The sequence below is a fragment of the Misgurnus anguillicaudatus genome, chromosome 21 (assembly GCF_027580225.2).
Source record: "Misgurnus anguillicaudatus chromosome 21, ASM2758022v2, whole genome shotgun sequence".
Classification (NCBI taxonomy): Eukaryota; Metazoa; Chordata; class Actinopteri; order Cypriniformes; family Cobitidae; genus Misgurnus; species Misgurnus anguillicaudatus.
The window spans coordinates 59372756-59394851 of NC_073357.2; the positions used below are offsets into that span (position 1 = coordinate 59372756).

A 22096-nucleotide genomic window follows, 5' to 3' on the forward strand; every position below is an offset into this window, starting at 1 on the left:
CTCCGTTCCTCCCCGGGGCTCTTCTAAGAAGCGAGGAACCGGTCGTCAGCAGCCCGCCCCGCCCGCTCAGCCCGCTGCAAAGGGTGGTAAAAGAAGATCAAAGCGGCCCTGAGACGGGCGACCTAGAGATGGAGGGGATCGCTCTTCGGGAGATGGTGAAGGCACCACTCCCCCCACCGGAGGAGGGCCGGTTGGGGAATCTTTTGTTTCATTTTTCTGTTCCGCCGACTTTTCAGTCGGCACCCACAAATCCACAAAAAGAGCGAATTCCACTTCCATCTCTAGGTCTTCAGATGAGCTCCGGAGATACGAGAGGGCTCATAACCCCCCCTCGTTCTCCGACTCATCAGAGGAGAACGAGAGCGACGCACGGGCTCATAACCCCACCGCGCTCTCAGCCGGTAGGAGACAGCTACGGGCTCATAACCCATCGTCTCCCTCCTCCTTCGCCAGAGGGTGCATCGAGTGGTGTGAGGTGTCTTCAGCAGAGCCTCCCTTACTCAACCACCCAGCAACGGACTCAGGTGAGTGTTATTACACACAACACTGCTGTCGGTGCGGCCGTTACGCACACACCGGCGATCACCTCCGTTGCGCCCGCCGCGGGTACACCGATCGTGCCTTTAGTCCCTCTCGCACGGTATCTGGGGGCGTGGGAACAGCTTCCCAGCCCGTCGCGTTGGCTTTTACGCACGATTCGTCTCGGCTATGCGATCCAATTTGCCCGGCGTCCTCCCAAATTCTCCGGCGTTCGTTTCACTACGGTGAGAGCTGCCGATGCGCACGTCCTCCGTGCGGAGATCGCTGTCTTATTGGCGAAAGACGCGATTCAGCCGGTCCCTCCAGCCGAGATGAGGTCGGGGTTTTACAGCCCTTACTTTATTGTACCCAAGAAAAGCGGCGGCTTGCGACCGATCCTGGACCTGCGTTCGCTGAACCGTGCACTTCACAGAATGCCGTTCAAAATGCTGACGCCCAAACGCATATTTCCATGCATTCGTCCAAACGATTGGTTCGCATCTATCGACCTGAAGGACGCGTACTTTCACGTATCGATTCTCCCCCGACACAGGCCGTTTCTCCGCTTTGCGTTCGAGGGGCGAGCATACCAGTACAAAGTCCTCCCATTCGGGCTCTCTCTGTCGCCCCGTGTATTCACCAAAGTAGTGGAGGGGGCTTTAAAACCCCTGAGAGAGAGAGGTGTGCGCATTCTCGCGTATCTGGACGATTGGCTAATAATAGCTCAAACACGTCAGACGCTGTGCGATCACAGAGATTTAACTTTAAAACACCTCGCTCGTTTGGGTCTTCGGGTCAACTGGGAAAAGAGCAAGCTTTGCCCCGTGCAGAGAATCTCTTTTCTCGGTATGGAATTGGACTCGATCGATTTGACAGCTCGTCTAACAGAAGCGCGTGTACAGTCGATTCTGACTTGCCTGAATACATTCAAGAGCAAGAGCGCGGTCCCGCTGAAACAATTTCAGAAGCTTTTGGGGCATATGGCAGCAGCCGCAGCTGTAACTCCGCTCGGACTGCTTCATATGCGACCGCTTCAGCGTTGGCTTCACGATCGAGTCCCGAGGAGAGCGTGGTTGCGCGGCATTCACCGTGTTATCATTACACCTGCGTGTCGTCGCACTTTCACTCCGTGGTCAGACCGTGCGTTTCTCCGAGCCGGTGTGCCTCTGAGACAGGTCTCCAGGCACGCGATAGTATGCACAGATGCGTCAGACACGGGGTGGGGGGCCACGTACGATGGGCTTGCGGCTTCGGGGGTCTGGACGACACCCCAGCTGCATTGGCACATAAACTGCCGGGAAATGTGGGCTGTATATCTTGCGCTCGTCCGTTTCAGCAACGAGTTACGGGGCAAAGATGTATTAGTTCGTACAGACAACACTGCGACCGTGGCGTACATCAATCGTCAAGGCGGTTTACGCTCGCGTCACCTGTCGCATCTCGCCCGTCACCTCCTCACTTGGAGTCAGAAGAATTTGAGGTCTCTTCGTGCCATTTACATCCCGGGCACGCTCAATGTAGAGGCGGATGCGCTCTCTCGGGCTGCGCGTCCCGGCGAATGGCGACTCCACCCCATTGCGGTTCAGCAAATTTGGAGACGTTTCGGCAAAGCGCAGATAGATCTGTTTGCTTCCCCAGAGACGACCCATTGTCGCCTGTTCTATTCACTAGCCGACGACTCGCTCGGCGTGGATGCATTGGCACACAGCTGGCCGCGAAACATGCGCAAATACGCGTTCCCTCCGGTGAGCCTCATTGCGCAAACCTTATGCAAAATCCGGGAGGACGAGGAGAGCGTGCTGTTGGTGGCACCGTATTGGACAACCAGGAGCTGGTTTCCAGAACTCTCTCTCCTCGCGACAGCCCCTCCGTGGAAGATTCCCCTGAGGAAGGACCTTCTTTCTCAACAAGAGGGCACATTATGGCACCCGCGCCCCGACCTGTGGAACCTCCATGTGTGGTCTCTGGACGGGGCACGGAGGATATGAGTGATTTACCGCAAGAGGTATCTAACACTATTGCTGCTGCGCGAGCGCCGTCTACGAGACAGGCTTACGCGCTTAAATGGAACCTGTTTGTCGACTGGTGTTCTTCCCGAAGTGAAAACCCCCGAGAATGCCCGATTAGTGTTGTGCTTTTATATCTCCAGCGTCGCTTGGAGAATAGGCTGTCACCATCCACTATTAAAGTCGATATCGCTGCGATATCAGCTCACCATTCACCCGTAAACGGTAGAACAGTGGGTCAGCACGACCTAGTCATTAGATTTCTCAGAGGCGCTCGAAGACTGAATCCTTCGCGTCCCCCCTCTATTCCTCCTTGGGACCTGTCCTTGGTGCTGAAATCACTCCAGGAAGCCCCATTCGAGCCTCTGCATAGTGTGAGTGTTAAGTTTCTTACAATGAAAACTTTAACTCTCCTTGCTTTGGCTTCTGTTAAGAGGATAGGGGATATTCATGCATTTTCGGTCGATGAATCGTGCCTTCAGTTCGGGCCGGCTGCATCCAGCGTAACACTGAGACCCCGGCCCGGCTTTGTGCCCAAAGTTCCCACCACTCCTTTTAGAGATCAAGTGGTGAATCTCCAAGCACTGCCTTTGGAGGAGGCAGAACCAGCCATGGCTTTGTTATGTCCTGTTCGTGCACTACGTGTGTATATAGACAGAACGCAAAGTTTTAGGACCTCAGATCAGCTCTTTGTTTGTTACGGTGGTCAGCAGAAAGGAAAAGCTGTCACCAAGCAGAGGATGTCCCATTGGATTGTGGATACTATAGCCCTTGCATATCAAAAGCAGAATGTGCCTTGTCCATTTAATTTACGTGCCCACTCTACTCGCAGTGTGGCATCATCTTGGGCACTGGCTCGCGGTTCCTCGCTAACAGATATTTGTAGAGCTGCAGGCTGGGCGACACCTAATACGTTCACAAGATTCTATAGTGTTCGTGTCGAACCGGTTTCCACTCGGGTTCTTTCTACTAACTAGTTAAGAATGCCGAGGGTCGGCTCGTGTGTCGGCTTGGAGCCTCTATTTTGGTGCTGCACATTTGCACCATTATGGAAGGCCATCGGGGCAAAAACGTCTAAAAAACTGTTTTTGCCTCTCCTCCACCGCCCTGATAGCTGGTGTTGCGGAGCATCCGCTGTCAACCTATCACTGATGTATTCTCTGTAAACCTGTGTAGGCTAGGCATCCACATTTGTCCCCTACGTGGGGTTCATTTGTGTGTATAGTCCGTGGGGTTCTAATCCTCCACGTTTTTCCTTAGCAGAGCCTGCTCTGCATCTCTCAACATACCATGTATTGTTCAGAGACTTTATTTTGAGCAACCTGTCGGTTGTTTCATATATTTTATGTCATCCATTTAACCTTCTTAGGGGATGGCTTCCGCAGTGTTCTAGCTCCGCTCAGTTTAGACGCTTCTCCCAGTTCGCTGCTTCACTATCGTGGGTTAAGGAACAGGTAGTGACCGGCCTTCTGCATTTCGCCTTAGGTTCCGCCCCTTATGTGGAGGGCGGAGGGCTTTTGCAGGCACTGGAAGGGTTCAGCTGCAGTGGCGTTTTGGTAGGGATTCCCAATTCGTCGGTCACGACGTGACGTCGTAGTGACCGACTGAAAGGGAACGTCTCGGTTACGTATGTAACCCTCGTTCCCTGAAGGAAGGGAACGGAGACGTCACGTCCCGTCGCCACAGTTTGCTGTTCCATTGCTGTTCAGGCCGGGCACTGTTGCTCGGCTTCTCAGCAATAATATAGCTGATTTGGTATTATGCACCTGTGCCTTATATACGCACCTGGCGGGGCGGCGCCGGCATTATGCAAATACCTGCATGCCAAGTTCATTGGCGTTTTTGATAGTTCTCGAAGTAGATAGGTCACCCGCGAAGCGGTTCCCAATTCGTCGGTCACGACGTGACGTCTCCGTTCCCTTCCTTCAGGGAACGAGGGTTACATACGTAACCGAGACGTTCTATTTTAACACGCTTTGCATTTCATCTTTATTAACAGTGTTTCAGAAGTGTTACAAGTTGCAAAAATACAATCAATTACAAATAAACACAAACAATTGTATAAAAAATATTGAGAGGTTAAAAGCAAAAAAGTACTTTGCAAACTTATCATGGCGGGGTGATAAGAATGCAAGTGACCCCAATTTGTATTTTATATTATTATATTGTTATATCCTTTAAAAAAGCATTTTAGGTGGACAAATGCATTCAAAGAAATCAAAGACTACCTTGACCAAAACAAATCTGTGGTCTCATAAAATATACCAATAAAAAGGATATAGAAACCAGAGCCACAATGGTGCAAATGATTCTGATAATTATAGACAGCGACAACCTAGCCGTCCGCGTCTCATTGCATACAACACTTTCACCCTTACACTCACACACGGTCGCTTTTACCGAGGTGTCCTGATACAACTTCTGTTCATCGAAAACTCTCAGGACTACATTGTAGACGCCAGACTCCAGCGTAGATTTAAGGATCAGCTCAATGCCGGTTCCTGCACATGGGTACAGTGTAACTGTTAGAAAACATAAACATACTTGAGAGAAATAAGCTCAACAACTATTCATACCTGAATCATTCATCTTGGCAGTCCAGTTTTTCATTGTGTCTCCCTGAGTTTCAACACTAAAGGGTCCAGCGTTGGGATGTAAGTCTTTATCAGTGATGGAGAGGAGGACTGGAGGCGCCTCTTGATTACAGATCTTTATTTCTCTTTCATTAATATAGGGAGCGTTATCATTCACATCCTCCAGCTCAATGATCAGGGTTCCTGTGCCGGTCGCTCTGGCGGTTTCTGTACACAAGTACAAACTTATTAGAAAAATAATTCAACAATCTTAACTGCACCCCTCTCCCAAAATAAACCCACATTACCATCATTATCAACGGCCAGAATGATGGCTGTGTATTTGCCATCTTTGACCTCGATAGATTCTCTGTCCATAAGACTCTTGACTTTGATCATTCCCGTATCTTCAATGACACTGAGAAAGCCAGCGGGATCACTGCCGATTCTGTACCTGTAAGGAACAAAAATATGGCAAAAAAAGAAAATTAGTCGAGACAAACTTCATCTCATTTTAATAAAAACATGTTAGATCATTAAGAAATAAAGTTTTGAAGAAATCTGTACGTTAACTTCTGTGCTCTTCCAATGTCTGGATCAGTGGCTGTAAAAGCAACCAAGTCACTACCAACAGGAACATTTTCAGGTTTAATAATGTACTTCTCCTTTGGATTAAACACCGGAGGCTCATTCACATCCTCAACATTGACAGTGACTGTGGCGGTGGAGGTGGGCAAAGGGCCGACAAACGGATCATCGTTCTCAACAATCACAGACAAAATGTACTGCTTGGTCTTCTCGTAGTCCAGCGGCTGTATGAACAAGAAAAGACTTCAGTTACAGTACATCAACACAAACATCTGTCTGATCAACATTATGAAGATCATTCAGTACCTTCACAGTGGTGATGATTCCCTCCAGCTGACTGGGTCCAGTACTGATATTAAAAACTCCTAATTTGTCACCACTGATAATCTTATACTTAGTTGACCAGGCAGGTGATCCAGGTTCATCTCCATCAGTAACTGTGAGTTTGGCCACTTCAACTCCAACTTGATTCTCTGGGACAGATACAGTGTACTAAAAACAAAAAGATTTGCGTAATTATAAGACTTTTTATTGATTCTCTTAGATATTTAGATGAGAGATGATGAACAGCACACTACCGTTTCTGGCTCAAATTGAGGTGGATTATCATTGCTGTCAGTGACAATAATAACAGCTGTGCCATCTGTTGGGAAACCAGTTCCTTGCTGGTCTGCAGCCTGAATGATCAAAGTATATTTGGGCCATTTCTGAAAGAGAAGATGTTCACAGGTGAGTTTTGTCTTTCATGAACTCATTCTTCAACACTAAGAAACAATCATTAAATGTCATCTCTCACCTCTCTATCCAGGCCTGAACCGATGACACGAATCACTCCGGTAACAGAATTGATATCAAACATATTTGGATTTGGTGATGGTGGATCTTGGCTGATAATCGAGTATCTGATAATAGCATTTTCAGTTTCTGGATCATCTGCATCAGTGGCTGTGACCGTCATAAACTCATAATCTTCCGAGAAAGTGGAACAAAAAACATTTTTTAACTTTTTTCTTTCTTTCTTTCTTTCTTTCTTTCTTTCTTTCTTTCTTTCTTTCTTTCTTTCTTTCTTTCTTTCTTTCTTTCTTTCTTTCTTTCTTTCTTTCTTTCTTTCATTCATTACGCCATTCCAGCATCTATGGCTATGCTCATGGCCAGAACTAGTTAATTCATACACAAGTTTACTTAGACAAGTTACTCTAGATACAGGTTGGGGGAGGGACAATTTGCCTAACTTGCATGTTTTTGGTCTGTGGGAGGAAACCAGAGTAAACCCACGCTGACACAGAGAGAACATACAAATTGCACAGAGATAGGCCACCTGACCTAACCTAACCTAACCAGGGCTTGAACTGAGGACCATCTTGCTGTGAGGCAACAGTGTATTTTTGACATTTTAAAATAAAATTGTGCTATATTAAATACATTTAGTCAAAATTCAGAGCATTTTTTAAATCAAGCTGCAAATTCCCAAATTCAATACAGCTTAAAGGAACAGTATGTAAAACATTTATATCAATTAATCATAAAATGGCCCTTATATTTCACTAGACAGAAATCATTTTCGTTTCAAATACTTATATCACTCACAGCAGTTGTCTGGCCAGGATATTGACATTTAAAAAGTGGAGTTGCAGCCCTCAACTGTTGTTTATGTTGTCATTTTGTGTATTGGCCACAAATTGTGTGATTGCAGTACCAGTTTTAGCCACAAGGTTTGTGATTGCAATACCAGTTTTGGCCACAATCCTACATACTGTTCCCACAATCCTACATACTGTTCCTTTAACCATCAACATTTACATGTTAAGTGGAAATTTGGCCTAAACAACACTAAAATGCTATCTATAGGATTCACTAAAATGTCTTTCTTGGCTTTGTTTAACATCTTTTGCACTAGATTAGGAAAAATAAATAGAAATTTGTTTTTAACCCCTTAAAGTGTCACCCCCTTCTGTATACAAAATGCCTGCGTTTACTGAGTTTTGGATATCATTGGAAAGGTCTAAGCCTCTGAAAAACAGATATCATCAGTGTTTTAAAATAAATGATGTAGGGAGAGAAAGCGATTCATTTATGATACCTGGTTTAAGATAAACACCTTAATCATTTAAGTCAGATTTGAACAGCTTGGGGGTGCAAAGAGGCTGTTTTTGAAATATGATATAAAAATCTTCTGTAGTTTGTCCCTCATTTCTCAAGCAAATAATGTTTCATTAAAAGTAAAAAAAAGAAATGTCATGACACACTGCAAAAAAACATAACAAATGTCATAAATAGACTTGAGGAGAAAATTAAAAATTTCAATATCTGTCCAGATGAGAGCAAGAACATTTTAGCATACAGGTCAGGGGACATTAACTGTGTTAATATTTTTATAATTAATCATATTACAGTAATTCAACATTAAAGACATATGAATGATTAAGATGAATTGAAATGAAACACTCACCTTTTGGAGCAGCTTCAGGAACTTTTCCATTAAAAGGATTTTGTGTAAACACTGGCTTATTATCATTTTGGTCAATCACCTCAATAATGATTTCCATTGGCTTCTCTTTTACACCTTCTTTTGAAACAGCATGAGCGTGAGCGATGAGCTGAAGACATAAACATATTTGTAAACATGTGAAGTGTTAAATATCTGTGGTGACTGTGGATAACTATTGATGAGATTACAGCTTTCAAAACTCATTTTTAAATGTTTTCAATGTGGTGTATTTGATTTGTAATTGTCTAATTGTGAGTAAGATTTAAAAATAATTTACTTTATATGAAGCTTTATTCTCTCTGTCAAGCGGCTGCGTCACATAAACAGATCCATTATGTTTATTACATGTGAAAAGACCCACAGGTGGCAGATCTGCTCCTTCACCTGTGATACTGTATGTCAACGTAGTTTCCTTAGCATAATCTGACTTGATCTATATACAGAAACACACAAAGTCAGTAACACAAACGTGTTTCGTAATAATTCGTATTCGTAATAATAGTGTAGAGTATATTCATTATGTTTACTCACCTGAGCCAGAAATTGTGGGAAAGGACCATTACTGTTTTCGGATACTTTCATTGGTGGAATAACCCAACCTCTCTTTACTCTCTTTAGACCTGCTGAAGACCTTGGAAACCTCACGATCAAATCATCAGGGATGTCTAAACTCAGAGACACCTCAACACATTTTACAGTTTGTTAGCTGATTGCTGTTCATTAGCTGGTCAACCAGCCTCCAAATTCACTAGACCACATTAAGCCGGTATGACCCGCTGTTAGCTGGTTTGTAATTTTGTGTTTAGTGAAGAGCTACACAAGTCTTGTATCGTGTCACAGTTGAGTTTGTCTTGTGTGTACCTGTGGTGTGATGTTCACGGCAGTATTCATGTGATGATCTTCATGATGGTGAGCAGTACATTCAACTCTGACAGATGTTGTGTGCTTCATATCACTGGAGTCCCAAACGTGTACATCAAACATCATATATCCATCATGAAGAGTCACCGGTGTCTTCAGTCTTACACTTCCATCTGTTCTCACACTGAACCGCTTGTCACCCGACTGAAAGACTGATCTTGATCTTACATCACAGGCATTGAAGATTACTGTCAGAGAAAAACACATGAATGATTGTTTAAACATCTAAATAGGGGAGAGTGGGGTAAAGTGAGACATTTTTTACATTTGCTCCCCTCTAAGCGAACTAAAATGATATATCAGTCAAATTTACACATTTCCCGTTAATTCAGGATGTTTCCTAGCTTTGGAAATTACCAGAATGTATTCAGGACGAAGAGCAGTGAAAATATGATTGTTTTAAAAAAAGTGGTCTTGTGTCTCACTTTACCCCAGCTTAGGGGTAAACTGAGACAAACCAGAAAAATCAAGGGGGTAAAGTGAACCAGCTCGGGGTAAACTGATCCACTTACTTTTTCCACTCTGAAACTACCGTAACAGCACATATTGTAACAGATAAAATCCTGACGGCTAGCTTGACAATCACACATTCCAGAACTAATGTTGGACTAGTAAAAGAATCAAGGGGATTGGTCAATTAAGAACATTATTTTTCTAAACACTTGAAAGTACAGTAACTCTGAACCAATATCAAATACAACATAATATAATTCAAAAGTTATATTTTTTGGCCAGTTTTTGCCTTTATTTAACAGTGAGTTTTGGAGAGGACAGGAAAGGACAGGGAGGAGAGAAGGGTATTGGATTGGCAAATGACCACGAGCCGGGAATCGAACTCGGGTTGCAGAAAGTGTGAAAGCATCACATGTCGGAGCGCTGCCCACTATACACCATTGGCTCCGACAATTCAAATTTTTTTAATTAACATTCAAATGACATATAGAACCAGTTAGATTAGAACGCAGTCTGGGGGTCAGAACAAAGGACCCTTAGAGCCAGCTAGTGTCTGCGGGTCAGCGCAAAAAACAATCAGAACCATCTATCAATATTTCTATCCCTTGCAGCTGCTCTTACTGTGGGTTCACACCAGACGTGAGTTCAACGATTTGTGCAAGTAGATTACATTCAAAGTTAATACAAAGACACGATCAGACGCATCCTCGCATGGGGCGATGCGAATGACGCCATATGAGCGGAGCATTTGCCGCGAAAACAGGCACTATTCACCTCAAACATGTCTTCGCCCAAGTTGAAAATATTTATCTCGAGCGAAAAGTTTGCATGACACAATGTTAAATCCTGTGAGTAATCTAGAGTGAGTAATGCTACGTACACACCAAATGCGGGGCATCGCGTTAACTGATCTAGATTACTCGCAGGATTTAACATTGTGTAATGCAAATTTTTCGCTCGAGTTGAATATTTTCAAATTGGGCGAAGACGTGTTTGCGGCGAATAGTGCCTGTTTTCATGGCAAACGCGCCACCCATATCACGTCATTCGCATCGCCACACGCGAGGACGTGTCTGATTGCATCTTTGCGTTGACTTTGTATGTAATCTACTTGCGCAAATTGTTGAACTTGTGTCTGGTGTGAACCCACAGTACCATAATGCCTCGCGTTTGGTGTGTACGTAGCATTAGAGACTTCTTTCCTTCCTTGACCTAAGCAGCTGCACTCTCCATCTCCTCAAGGGGTGTTTTTCCCCAGGCTGTCTTCCTGGTGTATTGACTAGGCATAATGGTTTTTCTGCAATGTTTATAACATTAAAAATAAAACATATGTAATGTAATATTACATTAAAATGTGTTTTAGACTAAACTGAACTTGTGCCTCATGTCTCACTTTACCCCACAGCATTTGTCTCACTTTACCCCACCGCCACATTTTGGAAAAAAACTCTCTCTCTTGGAAATTCAGGCTTATCTTCAGCTAGCATCAACACAAGGTTTTATATGTTGGTAGTTCATAAACATGTGTGATATAACTTTTTCTACCTGAATCAATTTGCTTTGGCACAACAGTTGATTAAGTTGACAGCAAGAAAATTTACTTTTACAAGCAAAAAATATATTTTTGTGAAAAAAACATGCTAAACACAGCAGCATGAGGTCCTGTCCTTCATGGCCACGGGGAAATTTGAGGTGCTTAAAAACATAATAGTCATAGGACCACAAATGTGTTCCGTTGCCTAGATACAGGGGGTGTCTCACTTTACCCGATGTCTCACTTTACCCCACTCTCCCCTACAGTAGTGCAGAGCCTAATATTTTTCAACATTGTAACACAAAGCTGAATGTTGAGTTGTTGTTTTTTAAAGAGGATTGTGAGTCTCTTTTACCTCTTCCTAGTGTTTTTCCTCTGTGAAGATGATCTCTGTTCACTTTAAACACAAACGACTCTGAATCAAATCCAGGTGTGCATGACGATTCATCAGCAAATCCACATGAAAATACCTTAAAAACACACATCAATGAAATATTTGATGTTAATGTTAAAAATAACATGATCTAAGATGAGTAAATGCGGCAGATGTGTTGTTTATTGTTAGTTTATGCATTAAGTGTTAACAAATACAACCTTATAGTGAAGTGTTACCAATTATTTTGAAATAAAACTATAATGATTATGTTCAATGCGTCTGATTCATTTTCCAAATCTGGTGAAATGTTCAAATGGTTAACCTCCCTTTACTGCATCTTAAACACATTTGTAACACTAAATAGTCAAATGTTTTAAATAAAGTCTTACCTGACAAAGAAAGATAATAACCCCTAACCACATGATGATGATTTTCTTCTGAAGGGTCCTCTATACTTAACCTATCTCTGAAATAAAACTCAACACAGGGTCTTGTCTTTGGGGTTTCTTCTTGTAAGAAGGTCACCCAACACAGAAATGTTTAGGTTAGCGTTAAGCAAATAGTACTTATAGCAGTAACATCCCTCTCACCCGAGGTGTCAGTGGTTTGGTCAGACATACAAATACAGGAAATATTTTGACAGAACAGATCTCATTTTTTGTTTAGTTCCCAGACATTTGACTATATTTTACTCTGATCCCTCACACTATAACATTTATCTGGGGTTTGAAATTATTGCTTTTAAAAATGGATTAAATTAAAAAAACATCCACCTTTCATCAGTAATGGACAAAACTTGCATGTTAGGCCAGAAAAAATGTTTGTGAACTTGAACTTTTGGGTACACAAATATGCTATTAAAGACCAGCCTTTGTTGAGACAGAAAAATACTGACATCTAGTGCGCAGATATTATAAAGCTATTTATGAGAGATAACTGTATTAATATTTAGTGTGACTCACTTTTGTAAATTGTAAAAAAGGATACCACCATTTTTAATGATGTAGGCCTAACAAGCTGGACACATAAGCAACGTATCTGGTTTGAAATATGGAGGACTAAATATACATTTTAAATGCTTAAAAAAAAGAAAAAATATATATTAGAATATACAAAAATGGTAAAAAATATATTGGTGAAAAATAAATTTTTGTAAACAATATATTTTCCAAAATATATTTAAGTTGTCTTGACATTTTGTGATACCTCTCATAGGTGGGATATGTTCATATTTAGACCCTGGAAGCTGCAGTTTGACCAACTTGAAGTCTAGAAAGAGCACAATGACTAATCTCTATGTAGACTGTGTTAAAGTACCCTTAGGAAAATTAACCATAGTTGTACTACAGTTAAAAGCGTAAAACCATGGTTACTGTAGTAAAACTATGGTTACTACATTTTCCCACAAAAATGGGGGACATAAATGGCTCTCTATCAAAAGTTTTCAAAAGACTGAAAAGACTTTGCTTTTGCATTCAGATGAAAAACAACAACTATATTTTATCAGTCTTACTTTTATTTAAAATTAAGATAATTTACAGACATCAAAGCTTTTAAATCAGTAAGGCAGATGATGAGTAGAGAAACTAAACAATTCTATCTTGAATTGAACTTTCGTGAGTGAAAAGAAATGTCTTCATTTCTCAAAAGCAGAACACAGTGAAAGAATATGCAAATCTGACAGATAGAAGCTGATAATTTTTTATTGAACTTGTCTATCACAGTTCTCACACTCATACAGAATGTGGTTCTGTTTTAACACGCTTTGCATTACATTTTTACTAACAGTGTTTCAGAAGTGTTACAAGTTGCAAAAACAGCAAATTCCAATAAATAAACAATTGTATAAAACGTATGAAGAGGTTAAAAGCAAATAAATAAAAAATAAACTACTTATCAGGGATACAAACTCATCAGGGGTGAAAATGTGATAAAGATGCAAGCGCACCCCCATATGTATTTTATATTAATATATATTGTTAAATCCTTTAATGAGCTAAAAATGCATTTTAGGTGGACAAATACATTTAAAGAAAATCAAACACCAAAACAAATATACACAGCAAACCAAAGAGGGTGAAGATTCTGACAACTCCAGATAGGAGCAAACCAGCCGCCCGCGTCTCACTGCACACAACGCTTTCTGCCTTACAGTCACACACGATCACTTTAATCTGGCTGTCCTGATACAGATTCTGCTCATCGAAAACTTTCAGGACTACATCTTCAGGTTTAATAATGTGCTTCTCCTTTGGATTAAACACCGGAGGCTCGTTCACATCCTCAACATTGACAATGACTGTGGCGGTGGAGGTGGGCAAAGAGCCGACAAACGGATCATCGTTCTTAACAATCACAGACAAAATGTACTGCTTGGTCTTTTCATAGTCCAGCGGCTGTATGGAGAAGAAAAGACTTCAGTTACAGTACATCAACACAAACATCTCTCTGATCAACATTATGAAGATCATTCAGTACCTTCACAGTGGTGATGATTCCCTCCAGCTGACTGGGTCCAGTACTGATATTAAAAACTCCTCCTTCATCACCACTGATAATCTTATACTTAGTTGACCAGGCAGGTGATTCAGGTTCATCTCCATCAGTTACTGTGAGGTTGGCAACTTCAACTCCAACTTGATTCTCTGGGACAGATACAGTGTACTAACAACAAAAAGATTTGTGTAATTATAAGACTTTTTATTGATTCTCTTAGATATTTAGATGACAGATGATGAACAGCACACTACCGTTTCTTGATCAAATTGAGGTGGATTATCATTGCTGTCAGTGACAGTTATAACAGCTTTGCCGGATGTTGAAAAACCATCTCCTTTCATGTCTGCAGCCTGAATGACCAAAGTATATTTGGCAAATTTCTGTAAGAGAAGATAACAGGTGAGTTTTTCCTGTCAAGAACTCATTCTTCAACACTATGGGGCAGTTTTCCAGACAAGGTTTACATTAATCCAGGACTAAAATTTTTATTTTTGGGTAAATTATCTCTTTAAGATAGGTCAGTGCAAGGTGTTTTTAAATGAAGGCAACTCAAACAAGCATTTTAGGCTTTTCGAGCCTTTTTTTAGGCTTTTCGAGCCTTTTCCAGGAAACCGCCCCATCATTAAAAGTCATCTCTCACCTCTCTATTCAGACCTTCACTGTTCACACGAATCCCTCCGGTTACAGAATTGATGTCAAACATATTTGGATTTGGTGATGGTGGATCTTGGCTGATAATTTTGTATCTGACTTCAGCATTATCAGTTTCTGGATCATCTGCATCAGTGGCTGTGACCGTCATAAACTCATAATCTTCAGAAAAAGAGGAATAAAAGTGTGATTTTGAAAACGCATCACTCCTGCTATTGTTAATATTTAAAGGGGTCATTTTTGGCCTTTTAAATAAAAGTTTGCATTGTAAAATGCTATCTGTAAGATTCAGTTAAGGGGGTCGCACACCGGACGGGCAGCTCAGCACCGTGTCGAGTCGCGTCTGGCAACTCGGAGGTATCATAAACTGGAAGTGCACATTAAATAGCGCAAGTTTTGTCAGATAGCGTCTACTTCAAAATGCAATATATACGTTAGCAGCCAATGTTAATTGTTAATGATTTGGGACAAATATGATGTTATTTAATGTTAAACTATGTGAGTGGCCCTCTGTGGCCCGACAGGGATTTGAGCAACTTCCTGAGTCATAGCTGGGCGGCGCGGAGAGGCGCCACCTGTTGGTGCTAGTGTGCGTATACTCATAGAAAACAATGTGTTCGATCTTTTTGTGCGACCCCCTTAAAGCTTCCCACAAAACAATTTTGTGTTTAAAAGACATCTAATAGCCGTTCAAATACAGCCATGACGTCTAGGCTAAAACAAGGCAAAATTTGATCTGTCAGTGAAAATTAGACGTCTAACTGTAGCCCCAAAATAAATGAGATAAAATAAATAAATGAAAGTAAACACCTTGTAATCACTGTTGACTTTGCTTACATGATGAAATATCAGACATATCACAAGTTTATTTAGGCAAAAACCACATGCAACAAAATTCAAGTTTATTTTGGCCTTAAGTGGGTTACTTATAGCCGGACTGTTAGGATTTGACCGGGGGATAGGAGGCAAAAGTGACACAGAAACCGCTTGGATTCAGGTGAAGGGTGATTTATTAATGACACACGGTGTAAAAATAGAAAAATAATCAAAAAGAAAATAAACTGTACAAAATATACACAATATACAAAGTATTTACATGCTAGTTCAGCTAAATCAACTGATCTGAACTGCATCAACAAGAAATCCGCCATAAACTTTGTATAAAGCAAAACACAACTCCTACAACAACCCACACTGACTGACTGTGTGGGAGCCATTTTATATTCTTAGCTCCGCCCCTGGACCAAACCATTTTGAAATTGGTGGGGGTTTCTCCACCAACTATAAAAACATGCATGGGCAACAAAATATACATTAATGAAAATAAATAAGTACAAACACAACATTCCACACACACATCAAACAACCATTAAGACTTTAAACAGAAAAACAGAACACTTTTATACAGGCATGAACTGGTGACCCATATGATGTCACAACCAAAATGGCTGCCCAGCATGGTAAGTGTATAAAAGTCCCAGGTTGTATATTGCACAGGTTTGGTTCTGGAAAATGGAAACTGGTGAGTGTTTGTAATCTTTGTATGCGTGTTTGTTGCCCAATAAATTATAGTAGATAAAGAATGTGCGTGTGGTTATTTTAATCTTTTATGGCAGATGAAATGTAGTTTTGTTTGGGAAGTAACAAACTGTGATAAACAACATAAAACATTAAACACAGATGCACAATACACTACACCACTACACAGATCCGTGTATACATTAAATGCCGGCATTCGAATCGTGCTTGGTGTTAATGGTGGCTGTGTAATAATAATAGCTGTGTATGAGGCTAGTCACAGTGCCTCAACCTCATACTACACTGTGACACGGACTATATCAGGTCTGTAGTTAACCTAGACGGTGAAATGGCGGCTATTGCATGCTGGGTTGTTTCTTGTGTTTACCATCTGTTGTTTACTAAGTCTGATTTAAACAGCTTGTGGTGCACAGAGGTTGTTTTTTTAAATATGATATACAGTAAAACTCATCTGTGAGAGGAAACTTTTTCTTATTTGTTACTAATTTCTCAAGCAAACAATGAATGTTTATTAAAATTCAAGAAAGTGTGAAAAATTTCTCATGACACACTGAAAAAACATTATAAATGTCTAATTGGACGAGAAGAGAAGAAAATTTTAATCGGTTTGTGTGAAAGGTAGAAAGTTTCCCCTTAGTACAAAACGAACATACAGATCATGGGACATTAATTGTGTTTATATTTTATAATCAATCATATTAATTCAACACTAAAGACAAATAAATGATTAAGATGAATTAAAATGAAACGCTTACTTTTTGGAGCAGCGTCAGGAACATTTCCATTAAAAGGATTTTGTGTAAACTGAGGTTTATTATCATTTATATCAATCACATCAATAATGATTTCCATTGGCTTCTCTTTTACGCCTCCTTCTCCAACAGCATGAGCGATGAGCTGAAGACATAAACATAGTTGTAAACATGTGAAGTGTTAAATATCTGTAGTGACTGTCAGAAATCATTTACAAAATGAGAACTTTTAAAAAGTGTAGACAAAAGTTATACTGTATTAAAGGTTTTAATGTGGTGCATTTGATTTAACCTGAAAATAACTTACTTTGTATGAAGCTTTTTTCTCTCTGTCGAGGGGCTGCGTCACATAAACAGATCCTGAATGTCTATCACATGTGAAAAGACCCAAAGGTGGCTGATCTGCTCCTTCACCCGTGATACTGTACGTCACTGCATCATAAATTGACTTGATCTAAATCCAGTAACAAACAAGCCTGTTTATTATACAATAATAGTGTACAATATTTATTATGTTTACTCACCTGAGCCAGAAATTTGGGGAAAGGACCTATTTTCTCAGATTCTTGCATTGGTGGAATAACCCAACCTCTCTTTGATCTCTTTACACGTGATGAAAACCTCACGATCAAACCATCATGGAAAGATTTCATCTGAAAAACAAAATGTTTGATTTTATGGACATTACAGGTCTAAACTCAGAGACACCTCAACACATTTTACAGTTTGTTAGCTGATTCATGCTGTTCATTATCTGGTCAACCAGCCTCTAAATCCACTAGACCACCTTAAGCCGGTATGACCGGCTGTTAGCCAGTTTGTAATTTTGTGTTTATTGAAGATCTACACAAGTCTTGTATCGTGTCACAGTTGAGTTTGTCTTGTGTGTACCTGTGGTGTGATGTTCACGGCAGTATTCATGTGATGATCTTCATGATGGTGAGCAGTACATTCAACTCTGACAGATGTTGTGTGCTTCATATCACTGGAGTCCCAAACGTGTACATCAAACATCATATATCCATCATGAAGAGTCACCGGTGTCTTCAGTCTTACACTTCCATCTGTTCTCACACTGAACCGCTTGTCACCCGACTGAAAGACTGATCTTGATCTTACATCACAGGTATTGAAGATTACTGTCAGAGAAAGACACATGACATGATTATTGTTTTAACATCTAAATAGAGTAGTGCAGAGACTAATATTATTTAACATTGTAACACAACACTTTGAATGTTAGGATTGTGAGTCTCTTTTACCTCTTCCTAGTCTTTGTCCTCTGTGAAGATGATCTCGGTGCACTTTAAACACAAACAACTCTGAATCGAATTCAGGTGTGCATGACGACTCCTCTGCAAATCCACATGAAAATACCTAAAAAACACACATCAGTGAAATATTTGATGAATAAATGTTGTAGAAGTGTTGTTCATTGTTAGTTTGTGCATTAAGTGTTAACAAATAAAACCTACCTACCAAATATTTAGAAATAAACCTATAAGGATTATGTTCAATGTGTCTGATTCATTTTTCACATCTGGTGAAATTCTAAAATGGTTAACCTTCCTTTACTGCATCTTAAACACATTTGTAACACTAAATAGTCAAAGGTTTTAAATAAATCTTACCTGACAGAGGAAGATAATAACTCCTAACCACATGATGATGATTTTCTTCTGAAGGGTCCTCTATACTTAACCTAAATCAACACAGGGTCTTGTCTCTGGATTTTCTTCTTCTTGTAAGAAGGTCACCCAACACAGAAATGTTTAGGTTAGCGTAAGCAATACTCATAGAAGTAACATCTCTCTCACCCGAGGTGTCAGAGGTTTGGTCAGACATAGAAAGACAGAAACATCTTAACAGAAAAGATCTCAATTTTTTATCACTCAGTTCCCAGACATCAAACTATGGCCAAGTCTTGCATGTTAGATCAGAATGTTATGCTGTCCACACAGAAAAGCTTTTGTGAACTTAAACTTTTGGGTACACAAAATATAATCTACTATTGAAGACTTTTCAAAGACATTAAAGTATCGAGAGAGTGATTCGAGAAATCATACAAAGAAGTTCTTGTGAATAACTCTCACAACACTTTGATGTCATTCACTCATGAGATGATCAGACCGTCATTTGTTGAGACAGAAAAATACTGACATCTAGTGGGCAGATATTAAATCTTTAGATTTATATCCTTAAAAGAATACACCAATTTTTAAAATGATAAAGATACTAACAACAAGCTGGACACATTCTCTGATCAAAAGTCTGACACTATCAATCCTGTTTAAATAGCTTCAATAACTTCTCATTTGACAATATCAATGTCACTTTATTTATAAAGCAACACCTTTATTTAAAACAAACAACTGCTGACTCATCCCTTATGCAACAAAAATATATTTCTCAATATATTACATGACAATATATTTAATGTGTCTCCATATATTGTGAAATTTACATAGTAATATATATCATGATATATTATAAAAAAAAATATATATTATATATGTAAGTGATATATTGCAATATATTATACAATACTGCAATTATTGCCGTTTTCATATATTGATTAAATACATCTCATTATACTATTTAATATATCCCATAATATATTGGAAATATATGAAGTAATATATTGATGCATATATTCTAAATGTATGTAATATATTGAAGTATATATTGGCAATATAGTAATATGTTGACACATATATTTTAAATGTATGTAATATATTGATACATATATTCTAAATTTATGTAATAGATTGCAGTATATATTGGCAATATATGGAGTAATATGTTGATACATATATTTTATATGTATGTAATATATTGCAGTATATATTGGCAATATATGGAGTAATATGTTGATACATAAATTTTAAATGTATGTAATATATTGATACATATATTCTATAAGTATGTAATATATTGCAGTATATATTGGCAATATATGGAGTAATATGTTGATACATATATTCTATATGTTTGTAATATATTGCTGTATATATTGCCAATATATGGAGTAATATGTTGATAAATATATTCTAAATGTATGTAATATATTGCAGTATATATTGGCAATATATGTAGTAATATGTTGATAAATATATTATATATGTATGTAATATATAGCAGTATATATTGGCAATATATGGAGTAATATGTTGATAAATATACTCTTAATGTATGTAATATATTGCAGTATATATTGGCAATATATGTAGTAATATGTTGATACATATATTCTTTATGTATGTAATATATTGCAGTATAAATGGCAATATATGGAGTAATATGTTGATACATATATTCTTTATGTATGTAATATATTGCAGTATATATTGGCAATATATGTAGTAATATGTTGATACATATATTATTTTTGTATGTAATATATTGCAGTATATATTGGCAATATATGGAGTAATATGTTGATAAATATAATCTTAATGTATGTAATATATTGCAGTATATATTGGCAATATATGGAGTAATATGTTGATGCATATATTCTTTATGTATGCTATATATTGCAGTATATATTGGCAATATATGGAGTAATATGTTGATACATATATTCTATATATATGTAATTTATTGCAGTATATTGATAAATATAAATAATTGCCGCTTTTAATATATTGCACGTGAATATAATATGTGTGTTTATATATCTCAAAATATATGCAATATTATATTTCTAAATATCCGCCATATTGTATTCCGATTGATATGCAAAAATGTATTAACAATATATGTACAGATATAGTGTCACATGTATGTTTACTATATGGTAGAATATATTTTAAATAATATGTAAAATTATTAGAAATATGTACACACATTTATACCACATATTAACACAGACTAATGGATAATCTATCAAAAGCCACATTTATTTTCTTTTAATCAGGCACACATACTAAAACTAATTTGAGGTAGAGAGCTAAACAGACCTAATTACCACCACAAGAGGTTTTGCACATGGTCAGACAATGTGGTTTGCTTTACATTACATAAATGTCTTGCATTACATTAACATAAATTACATTTTAAAAGAGTGACATAAAACAGAAAATATACAAAATATAAATTAAAGCAATTTAAATTACCAAGGTCTATTTATTTAAAACTTTCAGCAGTGCCATTATACAGTTAAAAATACAATATAAACAAAATGCACAGACAATAATAGATAAATAAATAATAAACAAACTTTCAAGGAGCTTTGGCAATGTGGAAAAGCAAAGAAATAAATTGCCAAAAGAACAGGCCTTTATCCTGATTAGGAGTCCATCTTGGCTCTTCACTGATTTAAATGACTTATATACCCATGCTTTTGCACTTCACCTGGTGTCTAGCTCGCATATTCTACTGTTGATGGATTTTCTAACATCAGCTTCGGCCGTGGAAACTGATTTAAAACAGCATCTGTGGAACAAAACAACAACGATTACTCTCTCCCTTCTCACTCCTTCCCCTCTGGTTCACAAAAATCTCTCCTGGAAGAGATGCAATCAAAACTGGAAAGCACCACCTCTGAAAACTATGTACCTTGTAAAGCTTGAAGTTTCCCTGGGTTGAGAGCATGCCAACGATCAGTCTCCTTCTTGAGTTTTACTGGTGGTTAGCAAACAACTTTTAGGTGCATTACCGCCACCTACTGATTAGGAGTATGAGTTAGAGCTATAGGTCAGGACCTATCAGCCTCCTTGTTGCTAGTCTCTCTTATGTGTCCTGTCCTCTCCTCGTGCCTGAATCTCAGCTTCCTACTCAAGCATTATGCTCCATCGCCTTTGGCACGCATTCTGGTTGAAGCAGTCGGTGCTGAGTAGAGTACTGACAAACATAGAAAATGAAAGAAAGGTCTCTGCTCTTTCAATAAAACTGTTATTTGTGTAATGCAGATTTTTGTCTTCAATATTTTCTTTAGGCTATATGTTATGCATATTCATGAATATGCTGTAGTTGTTTATTTGGAAAGTAAAAATTGTTAAATCATATATACATACATACATACATACATACATACATAGCACATGCATATATTCATGGGCATTGCTAGATATAAAGCTCTACTGGGGCACAGGCCCCCCATTTTTTGCTGACTTTTTTTTGAAAGCCTGCTGTGTGCAAGAAGTGTGCAACACTTCTATATGTGGCAGTATGCATCTACATAGGGGGTTAAACT

The 22096-nt window shown here is 39.1% G+C and overlaps 3 protein-coding genes across 12 annotated transcripts in view; all 3 read right to left on the bottom strand.

The window, feature by feature from the left end:
- Positions 1–22096, bottom strand: part of LOC129452519 (B-cadherin) — a 192879-nt gene that overhangs the window by 122839 nt on the left and 47944 nt on the right. For 3 of the 10 annotated variants that reach the window (XM_073859537.1, XM_073859532.1, XM_073859542.1), the window contains one exon: positions 6483–6655. The exons of 2 other annotated variants lie outside the window; for them this stretch is intronic. In XM_073859537.1, the coding sequence (XP_073715638.1) occupies positions 6483–6655 (173 nt within the window). Of the gene's footprint in view, positions 1–6482; positions 6656–8135; positions 8215–8451; positions 8608–8705; positions 8772–16902; positions 17045–22096 lie in introns of those variants that run through there. 5 more of the 10 variants (XM_073859534.1, XM_073859540.1, XM_073859533.1 and 2 more) reach the window with 3 other exon arrangements.
- Positions 4507–6475, bottom strand: LOC141353238 (B-cadherin-like). The gene is made up of 7 exons (XM_073859720.1): positions 6452–6475; positions 6265–6393; positions 5993–6178; positions 5666–5910; positions 5407–5552; positions 5102–5326; positions 4507–5026 (listed from the first exon to the last, which is right to left on the bottom strand). Exons 1-7 carry the CDS (start codon positions 6473–6475, stop codon positions 4743–4745), a joined length of 1239 nt encoding a protein of 412 aa, XP_073715821.1. The 3' UTR covers positions 4507–4742.
- On the bottom strand, positions 13146–14759 carry LOC141353239 (B-cadherin-like). Its single transcript, XM_073859721.1, has 4 exons — positions 14598–14759; positions 14209–14367; positions 13937–14122; positions 13146–13854 (listed from the first exon to the last, which is right to left on the bottom strand). Exons 1-4 carry the CDS (start codon positions 14757–14759, stop codon positions 13486–13488), a joined length of 876 nt encoding a protein of 291 aa, XP_073715822.1. The 3' UTR covers positions 13146–13485.